The 19,643-nt window shown below is 40.1% G+C and overlaps 1 protein-coding gene across 21 annotated transcripts; it reads right to left on the bottom strand.

Annotated features, from left to right (window-relative positions):
- Positions 1–1,932: 1,932 nt before the first annotated feature.
- LOC127449060 (uncharacterized) lies at positions 1,933–17,651 on the bottom strand. Of its 21 annotated transcripts, none has more exons than XM_051712182.1 (5): positions 17,490–17,651; positions 13,397–15,001; positions 12,519–13,055; positions 12,284–12,387; positions 1,933–11,662 (listed from the first exon to the last, which is right to left on the bottom strand). In XM_051712182.1, the coding sequence occupies exon 5, from the start codon at positions 11,279–11,281 to the stop codon at positions 9,929–9,931; it is 1,353 nt and encodes a 450-aa protein (XP_051568142.1). In that variant the 5' UTR covers positions 11,282–11,662; positions 12,284–12,387; positions 12,519–13,055; positions 13,397–15,001; positions 17,490–17,651; the 3' UTR covers positions 1,933–9,928. The 21 variants fall into 21 exon arrangements, with proteins under 21 accessions (XP_051568142.1, XP_051568138.1, XP_051568140.1 ...); XM_051712178.1 differs by having other exon boundaries at positions 12,284–12,363; XM_051712180.1 differs by having other exon boundaries at positions 12,284–13,055; positions 13,397–13,500; positions 13,632–15,001.
- Between the last annotated feature and the right edge of the window lie 1,992 nt (positions 17,652–19,643).

The following is a 19,643-nucleotide window of genomic DNA, read 5'->3' as shown; positions in this document are numbered from 1 at the left end:
GGTCTAAATCCAATTTAGAGAGCCTGAGAGAGCCCCTCCCTGGTTTGTTATTGAACAGGCAGTTCTTGCCCCTATTTCACCGTTACAAAGCATCTCTATCAAACTAATTGGAAAAGTTAAGTTACACCCTGTTATTTCGCATTTACACTCGATATGGACTAAAGTGTCCAGATTGTTTAAATTGGACACTTATTTAAATGTTGCCTCGGGCATATGGCAGAACCCAAGATTGTGTATTGGCAAGTCCCCTTTCTGCTGGCCAGAGTGGATTGTGAAGGGGGTTGCTACACTCGGTGACCTATATGAAAATGGAGTGTTGAGATCGTTTGAAAACTTGGTCCAACATTTTGGGATCCCCAGACCTCAGTTTTATAGGTATTTACAATTACGCCACCTGCTTTGTAATATTTTTGGGAGTAGCACACACCCCCCTGAGAGGCAGATGCTTTGGGAGAGGTGATTGCTGCTTTTGGAAAAGGTCATGAGGCATCAGTGTACTACTCCCTGTTAATTCAGAGTATGGGGGATGGAGCTTTAACTTCTATTAAGGAATTATGGGAGAAAGATTTGAATTTGGTATTGGAGGATGGAGCGTGGACTAAGATTCTGAAAAATTTCAAGTCTGCATCTAGAGATGCAAGGGATCGCCTTATGCAATTTAAGAAAGATTTTACAAAGATTTTATTGGACCCCCTCTAGATTATACAGGCTTGGTCTTAAAGACACACCCACATGCTGGCGATGCAAATCAGAAGTTGGAGACATAGCCCATGTTTTTTTGGGGATGTGCTAAGATCCAAGATTTTTGATTAAAGATTCAGAATTATTTGCGTGACATTCTGGACACTCAAATTTTACTTTGCCCCAGACTTTGCATTTTGGGCAATGGGGAAGTTATACATTCGGGTGACAAATATATAAAAAATTGGGTTCTGACTAGCGTGATGATCGGTAGACAAATTATTTTAAGAGGATGGAAGTCAGACGGAGCGCCACCATTTCCAGAGGGGTTTGTGGAGATGGGGAGGATGGCGGCTTATGAGAGGATGATAGATGGAAGGCTGGGGTGGGAGGACTTATTTTTCAGGAAGTGGGGTAGGTATTTGGCAGTTTTGGAGGACTCTAGGGGAAGGGATGAGGAGGGAGATGTTTAGTTTAACTATGTATGTTTATTATATATTTTATTTTTTATTTATTTTTATTTTATTGTTTGTGTGTGTGTATTATTTTATGTGATCACAGGGGTGTTCTTTGGGGTAGGGTGGGGTTGGTGTTTGGGGAGAGATGTTAATGAGTGTTAAAAGTTAAATGTTGATTCGGTGTGTATATGTTGTGTTTTTCTCTGTTGTGCTTTCTTTTTGAATCAATAAAAATGTTTATTACAAAAAAGAAATCAAACTCTGGACCTGGCTGTGAAGAGGACCATAGAAGGGAGGGAGAAGGCTAGTGTCTGGTAATTAAAAAACATTTTATCAGCCCAAATGGTCTTCTCTTTCTCTCCATCGACAAGCTGTTTGACTTCAGACATATGAGCTGCTGGTGTTTAACTCTGTATTGGAGAAGAAACTTTCCACTGATGCAAATTAGGCTGTGGTGATGTCTCCCTGCTTTTTTATTTTTATTTTATCTCCAAGACAGCCAGTTTCTGATATTGTTTGTACAAAATAATTACAACTGTTAATAATCTTTGTCACACTTTAAAAAAAAAAAAAAAAATTTCCCTCCAATTCCCATACCATGTAATTTAATCATTAATCCCTCTCTCCATAGCATGTCATATGCTTTTTCTACATCAAAAAACACTGACGCCAATGTCTCTCTATTTATTTGAGCTTTTCTGATTTCATCCTCCAGACACAACACTGAATCCATATGTAGCATGTCTGGATCGGACACCCTCACACACAAAGACCACACAACCACTCGATGAGATCTAGTGCTTTTGTTTAATCTGTAACAAAGAAAGATCATCAGTGGATCAACGGGGCATTGGCTTCTCTCTCGAGTACACACAGAGATTCACGGAGAAAAGCAACAGCGCATATGCTCATCAACCTCGTGCATAGGTAGACTGAGGCTATCGCATAATTTAACAAAAAAATGGAAAGACACGTAAATAAAATAACTACAATATAGCAATATATAACAATATATACATTGCTTGTCTTCCTTATGATACAACACATTAATATTCTTAATACATTTCAATATTTTATATTCTACATTATATTAACATATGCATTAATTCAAATATTTATACGTTATAACATACTATAAAACAAATAAACAATAATAATACTATTCATATACATAAATCCAAATGAAACATTCAATGTATTTAACACCATTCCACATGCAGGCCACACCACGTGCGTCACGCACAGCATGAATCATTAAATCGAATTCTTTTCCCTTTTAACACTCTACGTACAATACACGTTCATTAACATTCAACCAGATCTCTTTCTTTTATAAAACATAAATAATTAAACATACCTGTAACAAAGAAAAATCATTAGTGGCTCAACGGGGCATCGGCTTCTCTCTCTCTCAAGTACACACTGAGCATAAGATGCTAATTAGTTAGCGCTATGATGATTTCGTAAAAATCAAATTACAATTAAACACACATCACCACTAACACGATCAAATGCTGCCATCACTTAAATCACACTTGAGCGATAGATATACATTTAGACAAACATCATCTTACCAGAGATTCACAGAGAAAAGCAACAGTGCATATGCTCATCAGCCTCGCGCATAGGTAGACTGAGGCTATCGCATGTCGCACAAGGAAAACCCTGGAGGTGTTCCACCAATGACGCTCCCTCCCCAAACAAACACCTGAAGAAAAGTTCCGCCACTATAACATTATTTTCTTTTAACTTACAATAACGGGAACAAAATTTCGTGAAGCTCAATAAACCCTTCTAATAACAAGACACAACAGAGGTTGAACATTAATACAATACAAATACAGAAGAAGAAAAACAAAAAAAAAAACAAGTCAAAACAAATCAATGAATAAATTACACCAGTTACATTTTCCCCCCTGAACTTCACAAAATGTTGTCTTAAAGGGAAGTTATACACTGGGCCTGTTAGACCAACTGTTATCCAGAACCTTGTGCAACAATGTTTCCCACTCACAGGGAAGGTGAATAGGGCAGGTTGATCAGGCCCACTGCAATCACCTGCAAAAAGGTGCCTTTAAACACCATTCATCTCGGATGAGACTTCATCTTGGATCTGGAACAACAAATGTGCTGAAACATATTGACTCACAGAATCTTAACTCTACAACTTCAAATAAAACAATATTCTAATACATTCTTATTTCAATATAGATCTTACAACCAGATTCAATGTTCTGATAGACGGAGACATGTTCTCTATCAGTCTGTTGACATGTTTCACCATCCTACCCACTCTGGTCCGAACTCTCATTTCCCCTTGACCAGGAGGTGGCTCAACAAATCCAGCAGGTGAAACACAACGGTCACCATGGAGAACCGCCTCAGTAAACGAACTGCAAGAGTCACAACTCAGTCCTTCATCCGGACTGCCTACATTGCTCCTTGGTACAATCATCCTTTGACGGCAATTGCTCCTGTCCCAATGACTCAGGGACCACGTCCAATGATGCAGCACTATTGGACCTGCAGGACGACCTCTGCTGCAGATCCTCGGAAACTGTGGTTCTTTCTACCCAAGTGGCAACACGTTCAGACACAGGACACATCTCAGATGCGGAACCAACAACGTCATCCAGGGATGCACTCCTGCTTTCAAGGACAGATTCACCACTATCCTCAGGTGATTCAGAACCTCCCAAATCAAGCGGCAGGAAATTCGCTTGTAACAACAAATTCTGGTGAACAGTTTTCTCCTGACCCGTTTTGGCGTTACGTATACAGTAAATATAGCATTGAGGGTTCAACGCAACTACCCGATAGGACGTAGACTCCCACCTGTCTGCTAGTTTTCTCTTCCCATGTTCACTTTTGTTCGACAGGAGAACCTGATCACCCAACTCAATACTACAGCCCTTCGTCCTTTGGTTGTACAACTCGGTCTGACGTTGCTGACTGGTGTCAATGTTCCTCTGAGCGACAGTCAGAGCCTCTTTCAGGTCACCTTTCAAACTTTTCACATATTTGTCAATCAACGACATCACAGTCTCTCTCAACATTGTCAAACATAACATCCACGGGTAGCTTCGGGATCCTACCAAACATTAGGTAGAACGGAGCATAGCCAGTGGACTCGTGCGCAGTACAATTATATGCAAAACTCAGTGTCTGGAGCATCTGTGACCACTTTTCCTTAGACCTCGGCGGGAGTGCTCCGATCATGTTGCCCAAGGTTCTATTGAACCGTTCAACATGGCCATTTCCCATGGGATGATAAGCAGTTGTTCGGGACTTTTTTACTCCGGCAACCTGCAGCAACTCTCGGATCAGCTGGCTCTCAAAATTAGCCCATTGATCCGAGTGGATCCTGTAAAGGAAACCGTACACACAAATATATCGATCCCACAATTGTCGTGCTACCTGCTTTGCCGACTGGTCACGACACAGGAAAAATGGTCAGTCATGACCAACATGTCCACATTACGGCCTTTGGAGCTTTCCGTGGTCCAAAAATCTATGCATATTAGCTCCATTGGACTCGACGTTTTCACGCTCTCTAGCGGGGCTCTGCCTTCGGGTTCGGCAGTTTTACTGACGACACAGCACTTGCAACACTTAACATACCTGCAAACGTCTTGTTCCAACCCGACCCAAAAGCCTTGCCAGGTGCATAGTTCTACCTTGGCCCTGGTGCCCTGCTTCATCGTGGATGCCTGTCATCATTTGCGTGATCAAAGAAGATGGGACAACTTACTGTAGCCATTTCTTTCCCATCAGGTTATCTTTGTGTAGGTTCTACTGATTGTTTAGATCAGTGTTACTATCAGAAATAATTATTTATTTAGTTAATATTTAAATTAAATAACAGAATCTAACTCATTAAAACCTCATACGGGGCTCCAGTAAATGTAGTGCGCTACGTTCAGGAGCGGGTTTGGTTATTAGCAATAATTAATTATCAAAGATAATTATTAAAATCAATAGAACATTGATGAGAATCAATGTTAGCCTTTTTAATCCTTTAAATCAACAATTATCAAAGATAATCAATTATTAACATCAATGAAACTGATTAAAATTAACACTAGCTTATTGATCATTCAAATTCAACAATCAAAGATAATTATCAATTATCAAAAATCAATAGAACATTAATGAGGATTAATATCGCCGGGGCACCACCCTGGAATCAGGGACTAATAACCAGATAGTATAACAGTCTCAATATTAGATTGTTCTCCAAGGAAAATCGACATCCGAAGAATATCGATTTTCGAAAAGAAACAATGAAGGCTTGAATCCGAGCACTGACATCCCGTCAGCATTTGACACAGGTGTATGCAAAACAAACCAAAACGCTTCTCTTTGAAATATAAAAAGTTTATTTATGCAGTAATATCAGTTAATAATCAATACAATGCAGTCAATAAACTTCCAACTTCCAACTACAAACTAAACAGTGATATGATTAGATATGGTAACCAAAATAATCCTATAACACGAGAGGAAGGTGTGTGTAAGGAGGGACGCAAAATGGCAGACGTGACTCTCGTGGAGAGTACGTCATGCGAGATTTCCGGCCAGAGAATATGGCCGTGAATGTGGGCGGAGAGAAGCCGGTCAATGGCGTCTGCCCATTTACCACGTGTCTCCGCTTGTACGATAACTTAGGGACAAAGCTGAGCTTTATCACAAAGTTATCTACTAGCCAAAAGTGTGTGCGAGAATGTTTGTGAGGGGTCGCGTGTGTGTATGATTAGTACGAGAGAGAGAGAGAGAGAGATTAAAGTGGCGGCACCAAAGCCGGTTTCGTGATCGTGGGAGAGAAAGCATCTGTTAGTTTATAACTCAGAGATGTGGTGGACGGCTCGTAAACCGTCCTGCGGTCTTTGATTCTTTAACGGATAAACTCTGTTAAAAAAGTGTGCCGGTCTCACCTGCAATGGCAGAAATACACAACAGTCCAATGCGGCTGGACTACAACACAGCAGATCTAATTCATGATATGTACATTACAGTAATACCTTGAGTGTTATTAGCAGCAATGAGCGGACTCGGCGGTCCGTAAACTGTACAAGCAATAACCTTGATACACAAGAATAACACACTATAACAATTCTATCTGTGCCCAGACTTAAACCTCTTACTTGAATTGTATGAGATGAATGTGTGTTCATCCGTCCTTTAACTCCGACTAGGTTCCTCGAAAATCGGATGACAGGAGGCCGTTTCCTCGCTCTGTCGGCAGGCTGTACGGCTGCTGATTCTCGGCAGGCTGGCAGAGAAATCAGTGATGGTGACTTGATTGAAGAGGGACGAGAAATCTCTCTTCACTTCTGCAGGCAAATGGATGAAGATGCGGATTGCTCGGCGGTCTCCTTCGGATCCGTTAGTGTTCGGTGGAACACAGAGTAATCAACTCGTCCAGCGAGATGGACATTGTATGGCCACAGTTTCAAGTTTGATGTTACTTCCTTGTGCCACGAGGCTACACGAGAGCCTCATCTACACACGGCAAGCAAAGTTGCTGGAAGCAAATCCTGGAAGCATCTCAGAGGTATTTCTACTCCTGATGACGTCATGGTTGAGGGTCGTTCTGTCGTGTACCTCATCCAATAGGAGTTGAGAGTTCGATCCTTTAGTGAGCAAGGCTTCATGGGATTTGTAGTCTGTTTTGGACACCGTTTGTTTGATTTTGGCGGGTTTTTTTATCAGTAAGACTTATGACGGAGTGTGTGGGCCTCAGTTAGGTTTTATGACTGTGTTAGGCCTGCATTTGTCTTCTATCTGAATACATGAGGCCCAACATTTGCTTACGCGATACAGTACACCATCAAGTATCTTCAACTTGTCCCATTGCTTCAAGACTCTGAGCACCTTATACGTCTCACCAGCACTCTCACTATGTGAGGCTCTCTTGCCCCTACTGATGTGAAACAGGACCCTGGACAGAGAAGGATTGTTCCGTTGTCTGTCTCAAAGTTCATCTAATGAGAAGACTGGTAACGGGCATTGCCCAGGAGACGACAGATGCTGGGTGTCTTGGGCAATCCAAGAGATTGCTCTCAATTCAACTCCTACTTCCCAGTCACTGTGACCCTCTAACACCGCAGACACCTCAGCACTGGAAAGCGGACAATGGCTTGGTGTTACACAAGGAGGACCTTCAGTGCTCTGGATACCAGCACTCAGCATGAAAGCATCCTGCACTCCGTCTCTCTCAAACTGTTCCGCTTCCTCAAGCAATGCACCATAAGGCTCATTCAGCAGCCTCTGACTGAGCTGGTTATGGACAAATGGTTGACGACTTAAGGCATCGGCCACTACGTTCTTACTGCCAGGTATGTACTTGATGCTGAAACGATAGGGTGCCAACTTAGAAACCCATCTCTGCTCAGACGCGTCGAGTTTAGGCTTTGTGAGGATGTAAGTTACAGGACTGTTGTCTGTCCAAATAACAAAATCATGGCCTTTCAGCCAGTGGCTGAATTTGTCGCAAACGGACCATTTCAAAGCCAAGAACTCTAAGCGGTGAACAGGATACTTGGCCTGAGCGCTCATAAGGGATTTGCTAGTAAAAGCAATCGGCTGGGCTCTAGTCTCACCCTCTGTGACCTGCAACAACACAGCGCCCAACCCGTCCATGGACGCATCAGAGGACAAAATAAATGGGCGGCTAAAATCAGGATGTGTCAGTACCACGGAATTCATCAGAGCGGCTTTTAACTGCTGGAAGGCCCTACTGTGCTCCTCCCAGTCACCAGGACTCAACTTCCTGAACGCAGCAGCACCCTTCTCCAGAGGCTTCTTACCCCTTGGTGCAGCTGTCAAAGCAAACAGGGCTTTCGCGACAGTGGATCAATTTTGGATGAACCTCTGGTATTACAACACCATTCCAAGGAACGATTTGATCTTCCTTTGGGACAGGGTTACCCCATCCTCCATCATCAAATCAGACTCCATTACTGCTCCAATAGTGCTGACCTTGTCTGGGTCGGTCTCTACCCCTGAACTGTCAATGACGTGCCCCAAGAACAGCATGCTACTCCAGAGGAAATGGCACTTTTTAGGAGCTAACTTTAGCCCGTGCCCTCTGAGCCTACTTAACACCATCTCAAGTCTCTTGATGGCCTCGCCCTCATCTGGGGCATATACAAGTAGGTCATCCAGATAGCAAAGCAACGTCAAGAAATTTTGATCACCAAAGATATTTGTCATCAGGCGCATGAAGCTAGAGGGGCTATTGCACAACCCTTGTGGTAAGCGATAACACTCATAAAAGACCTATCGGTGTTGTGAAGGGCGTAAGCTTTTTGTCCTTCTCTGCCATTGTGATATTATAAAAGCCGGAGGTGAGATCCATCATGCTAAAAATTGCGTTTCCGCCCAAGGACGCCAAGCAGTCTGCTTGGTGAGGTAAGGGGTGAGCATCCTTGACGGTCCGGGTATTAAGCCAGCGGTAATCAATGCAAACGCGAAGATCACCGCTTTTCTTCCATACCAGGACCAGCGGAGATGCCCACTCACTACAAGGATTCCGAATAATCTCTTGCTCTTCCATCTCTGAGAGCACTTTTCTCAGTTTCTGATACTGAGCCAGAGGAACACGCCGGTATGGAAGTCTGAACGGGCGGTTATCTGACAGATGAATCCTGTGGACAAACTCTTTGGCCTTACCACAATCTAGCTTGTGTTTAGAAAACACATCTTGATATCTCTGAATCAACTGCAAAAGCTGGTCCTTCCAGTACAGAGTCACTTCGCAGGACTCAATATCAAGATCACCAAGACCAAGCTTCTGCAGCGCACCGCAGATGTCAGAGGGAGAATTACCTGTGTCTGCACTAGAGGAGACAGACTGGCTTTGCACGTTCACAGTTTCTCCTTGACCATGCCCGGCTTGCACATCCAGGTCTTCGACCGCCAAAACAGGAGACACATCGGCTATTTTAGCATTCCGTCTTAAAGTGACCGGCTTACTGGATGGGTTGATCACCTTAACCGGCACCCATCTGTCACCAGGTAATGTGGCTATAACATGCCCGACAAGAACACCTTTCTTATGAGTTTGCGCCTTTGACGGCTCAACTAACACAGTACTACCTACAGAAATAGTGGAACTTGTCGGGAGTCTGCCCCACACGAGGTGCTCTTGCTGTGGTAAAAGCGTGACGGCTTGAGTTAACACCAAGGGTTGGGATACTACCACCTTCCCATCTGTTATGCCCAGACATCATACTCAAGAACCGCTGAATCTCTGGTTCTCCCGTAGAATTAGGCTGATTCATGACACACCAATAGCTTTCAGACTGCTTCAGTTGACTGAGAACATACTTGATCACATTAGTACCAACAATTAACTGGTCTTTTTGTTATAGTATGACCAAGGGAAGCACGAACACCAAATGTCCATACACATAAATCTTTAGCTGGTGGATACACTTGGGCTTGATCTGAACACCACCACAACCGACAAGCAAAACATCGGCATGGGGCTGACCAGACTCAAGGGTCCCACATGCATCCAACAGCTTGTGCTCAGTTTCCTCATTAATAGTACATGCCATAGAACCAGTGTCTAACAGGCCTTGGCAAGTGACTGTATCATTCACCAGCACATCGGTAGAAAACAAACTGTCAACTTTTTCCAGCTTCACAATGTTCTGGAACAAGATGATACTGCCACTTAACTCAACCTGACGCATGGCTTCCATAGATGACCATCGGATTGTCTTTGCTGATGAGAGGCTGACTTTTAACACTCACATCACCCTCTCTCCAATGCGAGTGATCTAGTTTCCCCGATTGTCACTGGTCTGGGCCCTGCCTTGGCCAACAACCCTGTGACACTGCTTACGTTGATGCTGAAACTCTAGACAATGGAGGCATCTTTTTTCCCTCATACAGTGAGAGCGAATCGAGTGAGATCGGTCTCCGCACACTTCACATGGGGAAGCTCGATACCAAGATGACGTTCGAGGCTTTGGTTCTGAAGCAGGTACGGTCGTGTGCTCCAGCACCCTTTCTAACATTTTCAGCACATGCTCCAAAGTGCCCAATCCTGCAGCTTCACTTGTTCTAGGGTGCGGGCCTACAGTACACACTACAGAGGTTACGCCCATACTTTCGCTTCCTACTGCTACCTGAGTGCTGACAGGTTTTTCAGCAACAATAGCCTGATTCACTGCAACTTTAGGCGCAGACGGAACCAGCTTCCAAGACTTAAAGTCTCTCTCATGCTCGTCGATGGCTTCTTGGACCTCCTCGGCTGACCATTTGCTTACGGGCTTACACCTAAAGACAGTGGAAAGATCAGGATTGGGACAGTTCCTGATAAACATCATTGCGATCTCAGAACTCATATTTTCCATCTTGCCACCACATCTTTGCAAGTGAGCATCTGCTAGCTCAGCTGCCTCTTTCAACCTGATCCAATAGTCAACAGGGTGCTCGTTAGGCTTCGGCTGCATCGCATAAAAATCGGCCAATGGCTGGCACGAGCCAGGGCTCTCGCTAACATAGCGGCGCAGTACCTCGTAGACAACTTCAGGACAGAGTACTGTAGCCGGGCTACTTTTTAGCTTGACCCTAACAATGCTCTTTGCCCGGCTACAGAGATGATTTAGTACCTCTTCCACACTGTCGAATTTGTCGCAACCCTTTTTGGACAAATACATCTCCATCTGTTCAATCCACTCCAGGATGGTGCACTTATCACTTCCATCCCCTCTAAACATTTGCAGTTCCTTAATGTCAGCTTTGACTACGAGGTTTAACTTGGACAGATCGAGACTCTGGGACAGTGGCATTGTCCTAGAGGGCTGCTGCTCAGATGATGAAGCGGAACCAAGTAATGCTGAAGTCTGGTTTGTTAACAACCATGTGGCAATGGAGTCACCTATCTGGCTTCCAAGCTCACCAATGAGGTTGCGTAATTGCTGTGAAACATTGTCACAACCAGCATTGGCCGGAGTGGAAGATTCTGGTTTACTCGGCTCGTTATTGTGAAGCGTAGTCGGTACAGTCACAGAATCGTAGACCAACATGCGTGATCTACCGACTATAGGCTCATTCACCCCAAAAAACCCTCGAACCCTGCCAATGTGTGGTGTTACCAGGTCTTCTTTCCATCTCCCTTCAGCCATATTACCAATGGTAAGTGATAACAATGAAAAACATACACAAAAAAAATTAACTACATACGCTATCGTACGCTTCTACAAGCAGAGATGAAGAAAACAAAAAAAAAAAAAAGAAAACAGTCCAATGTGCGCGTATTGTGTGAAGCAAGATAGTTCAGTAACTGTCAATGTCCAGACACTGCCACCGAAACGTCAACAATGAAGATTCTTCGGCCGTCGATTTCAGGAGCGTTGTGATCCCACGTTGTCGAACCCTAGCGATCAGCTGCAGCAGATCTGGTGCATCCAGGTCACGGCACCAAATTATGTAGCATGTCTGGATCGGACACCCTCACACACAAAGACCACACAACCACTCGATGAGATCTAGTGCTTTTGTTTAATCTGTAACAAAGAAAGATCATCAGTGGATCAACGGGGCATCGGCTTCTCTCTCTCTCTCAAGTACACAGAGATTCACGGAGAAAAGCAACAGTGTATATGCTCATCAGCCTCGCGCATAGGTAGACTGAGGCTATGGCATAATTTAACAAAAAATAAATATATTTTTTGAAAAAACACGTAAATAAAGAAATAACTATAATATAGCAATATATATATATATATATATATATATATATATATATATAACAATACATACATTTTTTGTCTTATGATACATCACATTAATATTCTTATTTATACATTTCAATAGTGTATAATACATTACAATATTTTATATTCTAGATTATATTAACATATGCATTTATTCAAATATTTATACGTTATAACATACTATAATGAAACAAATAAACAATAATAATACTATTCGTTTACATAAATCCAAATGAAACGTTCAATGTATTTAACACCATTCCACATACAGGCCGCACCACATGCGTGACGCACAGCATGAATCATTAAATCGAATTATTTTCCCTTTTAACACTCTACGTACAATACACGTTCATTAACATTCAACCATATCTCTTTCTTTTATAAAACATAACTAATTAAACAACATACCTGTAACAAAGAAAGATCATCAGTGGATCAATGGGGCATTGGCTTTTTTTCTTTTTTTCTCTCTCTCTCTCGAGTACACACTGAGCATAAGATGCTAATTAGCGCTATGATGAATTTCGTAAAAATCAAATTACAATTAAACACACATCACCACTAACACGATCAAACGCTGCCATCACTTAAATCACACTTATTGAGCGATAGATATACATTTAGACAAAAAACATCATCTTACCAGAGATTCACGGAGAAAAGCAACAGTAATATGCTCATCAGCCTCGCGCATAGCTAGACTGAGGGTATTGCATGTCGCACACGTAAAACCCCGGAGGTGTTCAACCGATGACGCTCCCTCCCCAAACAAACACCCGAAGAAAAGATCCGCTACTATAATATTATTTTCTTTTAACGTATAAACAATAACGGGAACAAAATTTTCAGTTCAAGTTCAATAAATCCTTCTAATAACAAGACATAACCGAGATTGAACATTAATACAGACAATACATTTGAAAAATAATACAAATACAGAAAAAAATAAAAAAAATAAAAAAATAAAAAAAAACAAAAGTCAAAACAAATCAATGAATAAATTACACCAGTCATTATACCCCTTCCTCTCCTAAATCCACTTTGGAATTCAGTCATCTCTCTTTTCTCCAAAAAATACATTAACCTCTCACTGACCATCCGTTCCATCAACTTACAAACATGTGATGTCAAGGCAAAAGGTCTGTAGTTTGTTGGCTTACTGGCATCCTTTCCAGGTTTCCTAAAATACACATTCAAAAATTATCATCAAGAATACGATTTTTGCACCTAATATCAATGGTCTTACTAGAAAAAAATACATTTATTCAAATATTTATACGTTATAACATACTATAATGAAACAAATAAACAATAATAATACTATTCGTTTACATAAATCCAAATGAAACGTTCAATGTATTTAACACCATTCCACATACAGGCCGCACCACATGCGTGACGCACAGCATGAATCATTAAATCGAATTATTTTCCCTTTTAACACTCTACGTACAATACACGTTCATTAACATTCAACCATATCTCTTTCTTTTATAAAACATAACTAATTAAACAACATACCTGTAACAAAGAAAGATCATCAGTGGATCAATGGGGCATTGGCTTTTTTTCTTTTTTTCTCTCTCTCTCTCGAGTACACACTGAGCATAAGATGCTAATTAGCGCTATGATGAATTTCGTAAAAATCAAATTACAATTAAACACACATCACCACTAACACGATCAAACGCTGCCATCACTTAAATCACACTTATTGAGCGATAGATATACATTTAGACAAAAAACATCATCTTACCAGAGATTCACGGAGAAAAGCAACAGTAATATGCTCATCAGCCTCGCGCATAGCTAGACTGAGGGTATTGCATGTCGCACACGTAAAACCCCGGAGGTGTTCAACCGATGACGCTCCCTCCCCAAACAAACACCCGAAGAAAAGATCCGCTACTATAATATTATTTTCTTTTAACGTATAAACAATAACGGGAACAAAATTTTCAGTTCAAGTTCAATAAATCCTTCTAATAACAAGACATAACCGAGATTGAACATTAATACAGACAATACATTTGAAAAATAATACAAATACAGAAAAAAATAAAAAAAATAAAAAAATAAAAAAAAACAAAAGTCAAAACAAATCAATGAATAAATTACACCAGTCATTATACCCCTTCCTCTCCTAAATCCACTTTGGAATTCAGTCATCTCTCTTTTCTCCAAAAAATACATTAACCTCTCACTGACCATCCGTTCCATCAACTTACAAACATGTGATGTCAAGGCAAAAGGTCTGTAGTTTGTTGGCTTACTGGCATCCTTTCCAGGTTTCCTAAAATACACATTCAAAAATTATCATCAAGAATACGATTTTTGCACCTAATATCAAAGGTCTTACTAGAAAAAAATAAATTATGATCCAACGTGAATTTTCTTGATAAAAAATATGATCGTGCCTGGTAACATGCATGTAAAATGGCTGGAAATAGCATTTTAGCTTAGTGTGAAGCTGACAATTTACACAAGGTTTATTTCTACTACTTCTGCTCCAAACTTAATTCAAACTTTTCTGTCTGCTCGTATAAATGTAGCACATCATAAGAAAGTATTTCACATCTGTTCAAATGCACTTTGGATCGCATCATTTATATGTATACATTTTTCCATCTGAAAGGACTAAATATTAAATGAGACAAATGACAATAAAATGCAAAGTAATCTCTTCAGTAATCAATACTTTTTGAATGTAACTATATTCTAATTACCAATTATTTAAATTGTAACTGTAGCGGAATACAGTTACTTATATTTTGTATTTTAAATACATAATCCCGTTACATATATTCCGTTACTCCCCAACCCTGTTATCGGGATAATTATCGCTTACTTACGTCTCTCTCTGGTACTCTTCCTTCCCACACTTTATTAAATAACCTCAACAACTTCTTCTGTCCCTCCATATTGAAATGCTTCAACATGATGTAGCATATTTCATTTTTCCCTGGTGCAGTCTTCCCAGTTTTAGCCAGCACCTTACTTAATTCTCCCATGCTAAATGGGACATTTGGTTCATCTTCAATGCTTTCCTTTCTCCTTAGTGCCCCCAAGTTTTCAGATTTGGTTTTCTCTCTGTTTCTTCTTCCCTCCTCAGACAAGTTATTGGAGCTGTGTACATTAACAAAAGTATTTACCAACATTTCATCTTTCTTTATTGGTTACTGCAACCTCAATTCCACTACTCAAGACAGGATAGCTCCACTCCCTCCTATCCCCACACATCTTTTTAATCATCCCCCACACCTTTCCTAGCTGAGTGGTGTTCCCAATTGAATCACAGTGTTTCCTTCAATATGTTCTTTTTGTCTGTATAATTGTTCTCCTAACTACTGCCTGAGCTTGTTTATATTCAGTCATATGCTGAAAATTATGGGTTCTTTTCATTAACTTAAATGCTTTATTTCTTTTTCTTACTGCTGCTTTGCATTTATCGTCCCACCATGGTACTGCTTTCCTCTTTACTTTACCTTTACTTTTAGGAATGGATTCTCGTGCTGCTGATATTATACCTTGTCTTATTTTATAATCAATTGTTTCTATATCTCTATTATAATTAATCTGATTCAGATATCTATCACTTCCTTTCTGAAATTTCTCCCAGTCAGCATTCTCAAATACCCATTCCCCTCACCTACCATATGTGATCTGTGACATACAAATATTAACTTTACATAAAACTGGGTAATGGTCACTCCCTATAGTTCCTTCTTGATAAACATTCCAGTCACACAATGGTGCCATATTATTGGAAACCAATGTGAAATTAAGCACAGATTCCTTTCCAGAACCAACATCTATCCTTGTTTTATTAACATCATTTAAACACTACATTTTTCCCATCCAAAAACTCTCCTATAACTTGACCATTATTATCCATTTCTCACTCCCCCACAATATGTTATGCGCATTAAAACCCCCACACCATACAATATTACTTCTATCCTGACCTTCAATTTCCTCAAGCTTGTTTAGCTCTAGCCTTTTACATGGGTTGTAGTAATTTATAACTACTAACTTTTTCCTCTCACACCATACTTCTAGTACCATGTATTCCTGTCCACTCCCTATACCTAGTGTTCTGTAAGGAATCCCCTGTTTTACAAACGTGACACACCCTCCACCACCTTTTCTATCTTGCCTAATTGTCACATATCCACTTATGACAAAATCCAAGTTAGGCTTTAACCAAGACTCTTGGATGCATATAATGTCCGTTTTTTCTCTACTGCTGGCTATAAACTGTTTAAAATCTTGACCATTTGCAGTCAAGCTTCTTGCATTCCACTGAAGGAGTAACATTATTAATGTTATCAACCCACACATGCTGATTCTTGACTTTACTGTACATTGAAGTCATCCCTTACTGCTTCCCATTTCAACCCTACCATTTCCAAATGGCGCACTGCTGCTTTAACAATAATCTGGATCCTTTCAGTTTTAGATCTGACCTCAGATGTTGCATTTATCACCCCCGCTATAAATGTTACCAGTTTCTTCTTTTTGCCCCATACCTTTTTCCATTCTTGTTGTTCATCCCTATTCTGCTCTTTATCATATTCTCTGTCATTAATCTGTTTTTTTTTTCTGTTCAACCTTCTTACTTGCCTCAGCAACTTTTTCCTTTACTTTTATCTGCTGCACTTCCACCTCTCACCTCATTACTTCACAACCCCAAAAGGCAACACTGTGACTACCTCCACAGTTACAGCACTTTGGTTTCACTCCCTCTCCACATTTTCTATATTCGTGATCTCCACCACATCTAGCACATCTTCTCTTTCCTTTACATACCTTAGCCACATGCCCAAATTCCTGGCAGTTAACACCTCATAGGCTTAGGGATGTACTCTCTTATCTTGTATCTTTGTGATAACCTTTGTGTCAAACTCAACCAAAAAGGTTTCTGTCTCCACTTTCTCAATTCCCCTTGTCAATCTTTTAGCACTTTTTACGGAGTTATTCTGCACCTTCAAATTCTCCACTAGTTCTTTCATACTAACAGTGAGAGGTACTCCAAACATCACTCTCTTGCATCCATCAACCCTCTTCTCCCCCACTTTACTATTTTAATTTTTCCAACACTACTCATTTTCTTTGTCTTCTCCATCTGAGTTTCAGTGCTACAACCTATAAGCAAGTTCCCATCTCCCAAAACTCTTGCATATTTCACTTCTCCAATTTGTCCTCTAATGATTTTTGTAAGCTTTAGCAGATCGACTCTTTACTCCCCCCTCTCCTTCAAATCATACCACCACATTAAACAGCCCTGTTTTCGGGTCTTTCTCCTCATCTTCTCTTCCCTCACTCTCCATTCTGCCTGGCTATCTATGTCTTTTTTCTTTCTCTTAAGGCTAGCCACCTTCATAGATCTATTCCTCTCACCACATCCTCCCACTCACTTTCCCTCCTCTCATCACTGTAGTTTCCCTCTTGCTCAATAAACTCCATGCTGTTATTTTCAACATCTGACTTCCTCCCTGCCATCCTGTCAGTTTGTTGGCACTGCAGTCAACAAGAAGCAGCAAAAGAGTATCGCTACCGGACCTATACAGGCTGTCGGCTGACACTCCCACACTACACTCCTTAATCGACTTACCAGTTACCCAGTCAACAGTCCGTAAACCAATATCAAAGTCACTTAGTCCATTCAAATACATTCCTCCGTTTAGAGAATCTTCATACACATACGATAGCTTCCGCATACGCCGACGTCACATGCGTTACACTCCGATAATGGCGTCTTCTATCCTCCCTCTGTTTGTTTGTTCACCTCACTAAGATAAATCAGTGGTTCACGTCATACGTCAACTCTAGCTCCACCCCAACTTCCACCCGAGGCAGCTGACCTTCCTAGACATGACCAGTGGAAACGCTGCTGGTCGTTTATTTATTTATTTAATAAATTATGTCAACAATAACAGAAACAACAACATTTTTGCAATGTCACAAACTAGGATGAAGAAGGGGAAATTATACATTTTATACTTACATTTTCAATGCACTTAGTCTGTGCCCATCATAAGTTCTTAGATTTTTTTATTAGTTTTTGTTTCATGTTTGAAGATCAAAAAGAGAGGTTTGCTTATGAGACTTTACATTTTAAATAGGCCTATGGTATTTACCTAATAAAAAACTAAATGTATATTTTAAAAGCACCATTTATTTTTTTAATATTCAGGAAAATCAGCATTTACATTAAGTAAAGAAAAAATTGGGATTCACATAGGCCTACCAGTAACACGAAATTAATTTAAGAATGTCAGACCAGAATTTCACTAGATGGGCACAACTCAAAAACACCCTTTATGCTGACATACGGAACTGCAGATGGATGTGTCTTGTGCACGCTCCTGTGGCCAAAGTCTCGTGTGGTGCACCATTCAAAAACTCTCTTCCAGTCACAAGTTAAAATAATATGAATAATCACCTTTTACTTAAGTAAAATAAAACATGTCCCACAAACTTTGTAATTTGTCCTTGTAGTCTTTTGGTATTTTCATTATGTATTTTAAACGTCTTATTCAAATATACAAATTACGTTATATTAAAACCTAAATAAAACGTTCCACAAACTTTGTAATTTGGCCTGGTTGTATTTTAGTATTTTCATGCTGTATTTTAAACGTCTTAATCAAATGTACAAATAACGTTATTTTAACACCTAAATAAATGTTGCAGTTTCGACTGGTTTTATTTTCGTGTTAAAAACATGTTATATTTAGTTTTATATCTACTTAAAGAAAACATACCAGGTTGGTACTTTCACAACGTTTTTAAAACATTTTATTTTGGTAATGTTATTCAGGTGTCATTTCTAGGACGTTTTTAAAACATTGTTCTGCAACATTACTTAACTACAACCAAAATGCCACATTGTATAAACTTTTGTGTTTGCTGGGACGGTGCCTGATGTGCTTTGGAGACTGTTTGTTCCTGCACTGAGGAGGTCTGTTATACCTGGATTCCATCTATTAGCATTCCCATTTATCTCAATCAGCTGCTCATGGGCATTCAGTTCTGGAGACAGAATCAATCACCTGAGCCATAAATGCAACATCATTAATCACTCTGGAACTGCAGGAAAATGATACCATGATAGCTGACCGATGGCACCACAAGAACACACTCAGTCCCAAACCCTTCACTACACTGTAAAATTTTTTTTGTAATTTTAATGGTAAAAGACTGTAAAAATGCTACAGTAAAAAAACTTAAATTGGTTAATGGGTAGTTACATTAAAATATACAGTAAAATTTTTAAATATATTTAAAAAGATAATACATGTAGTTTTTTGGTAAAATTTTGTACAAATAATATTTTTTTTTAATGTAAAAATATGATTTTCTGTATAATTAAATGTAAAAATGTATATTATGTTTAACAAGAGAGTACATGTACTTTTTATGGTAAATTATTGTTAAAATTAAGGTAAAAATCAATAATCGGTGTTCCCAGAATTCCCTGCGTGACCCAGTTCATTTAATTATATTTTATGGGAATAGTTATGTTTCTTCTTATTTTTAATATCAGTTATGTGCCTTGGGGTGTTCTGCGTTATATTTGATGTAGTTTAGTTAATGTTTATTACATTATTTTAATTTCACATGTGTTACCCTGATGGTGTTTAGTGTTTGTGTGAGTGACACTGAGCACTGTCTCTGCATGTTTATTGGTACTTGCTCCAGGAAGGACCTCTATTGATGAACTTCATGTCATCATGTGCCCTTTTGTAATTACAATGGTGATTAA

The sequence above is a fragment of the Myxocyprinus asiaticus genome, chromosome 12 (genome assembly GCF_019703515.2).
Source record: "Myxocyprinus asiaticus isolate MX2 ecotype Aquarium Trade chromosome 12, UBuf_Myxa_2, whole genome shotgun sequence".
Lineage (NCBI taxonomy): Eukaryota > Metazoa > Chordata > Actinopteri > Cypriniformes > Catostomidae > Myxocyprinus > Myxocyprinus asiaticus.
The sequence above is the reverse complement of the archived record's forward strand: the minus strand, read 5'-3'. Positions and strand labels throughout refer to the sequence as shown.

Bases quoted from the DNA above. Each gene is read 5' to 3' on its own strand.
- LOC127449060 (XM_051712182.1), bottom strand. From the start codon at position 11,281: ATGGCTGAAGGGAGATGGAAAGAAGACCTGGTAACACCACACATTGGC.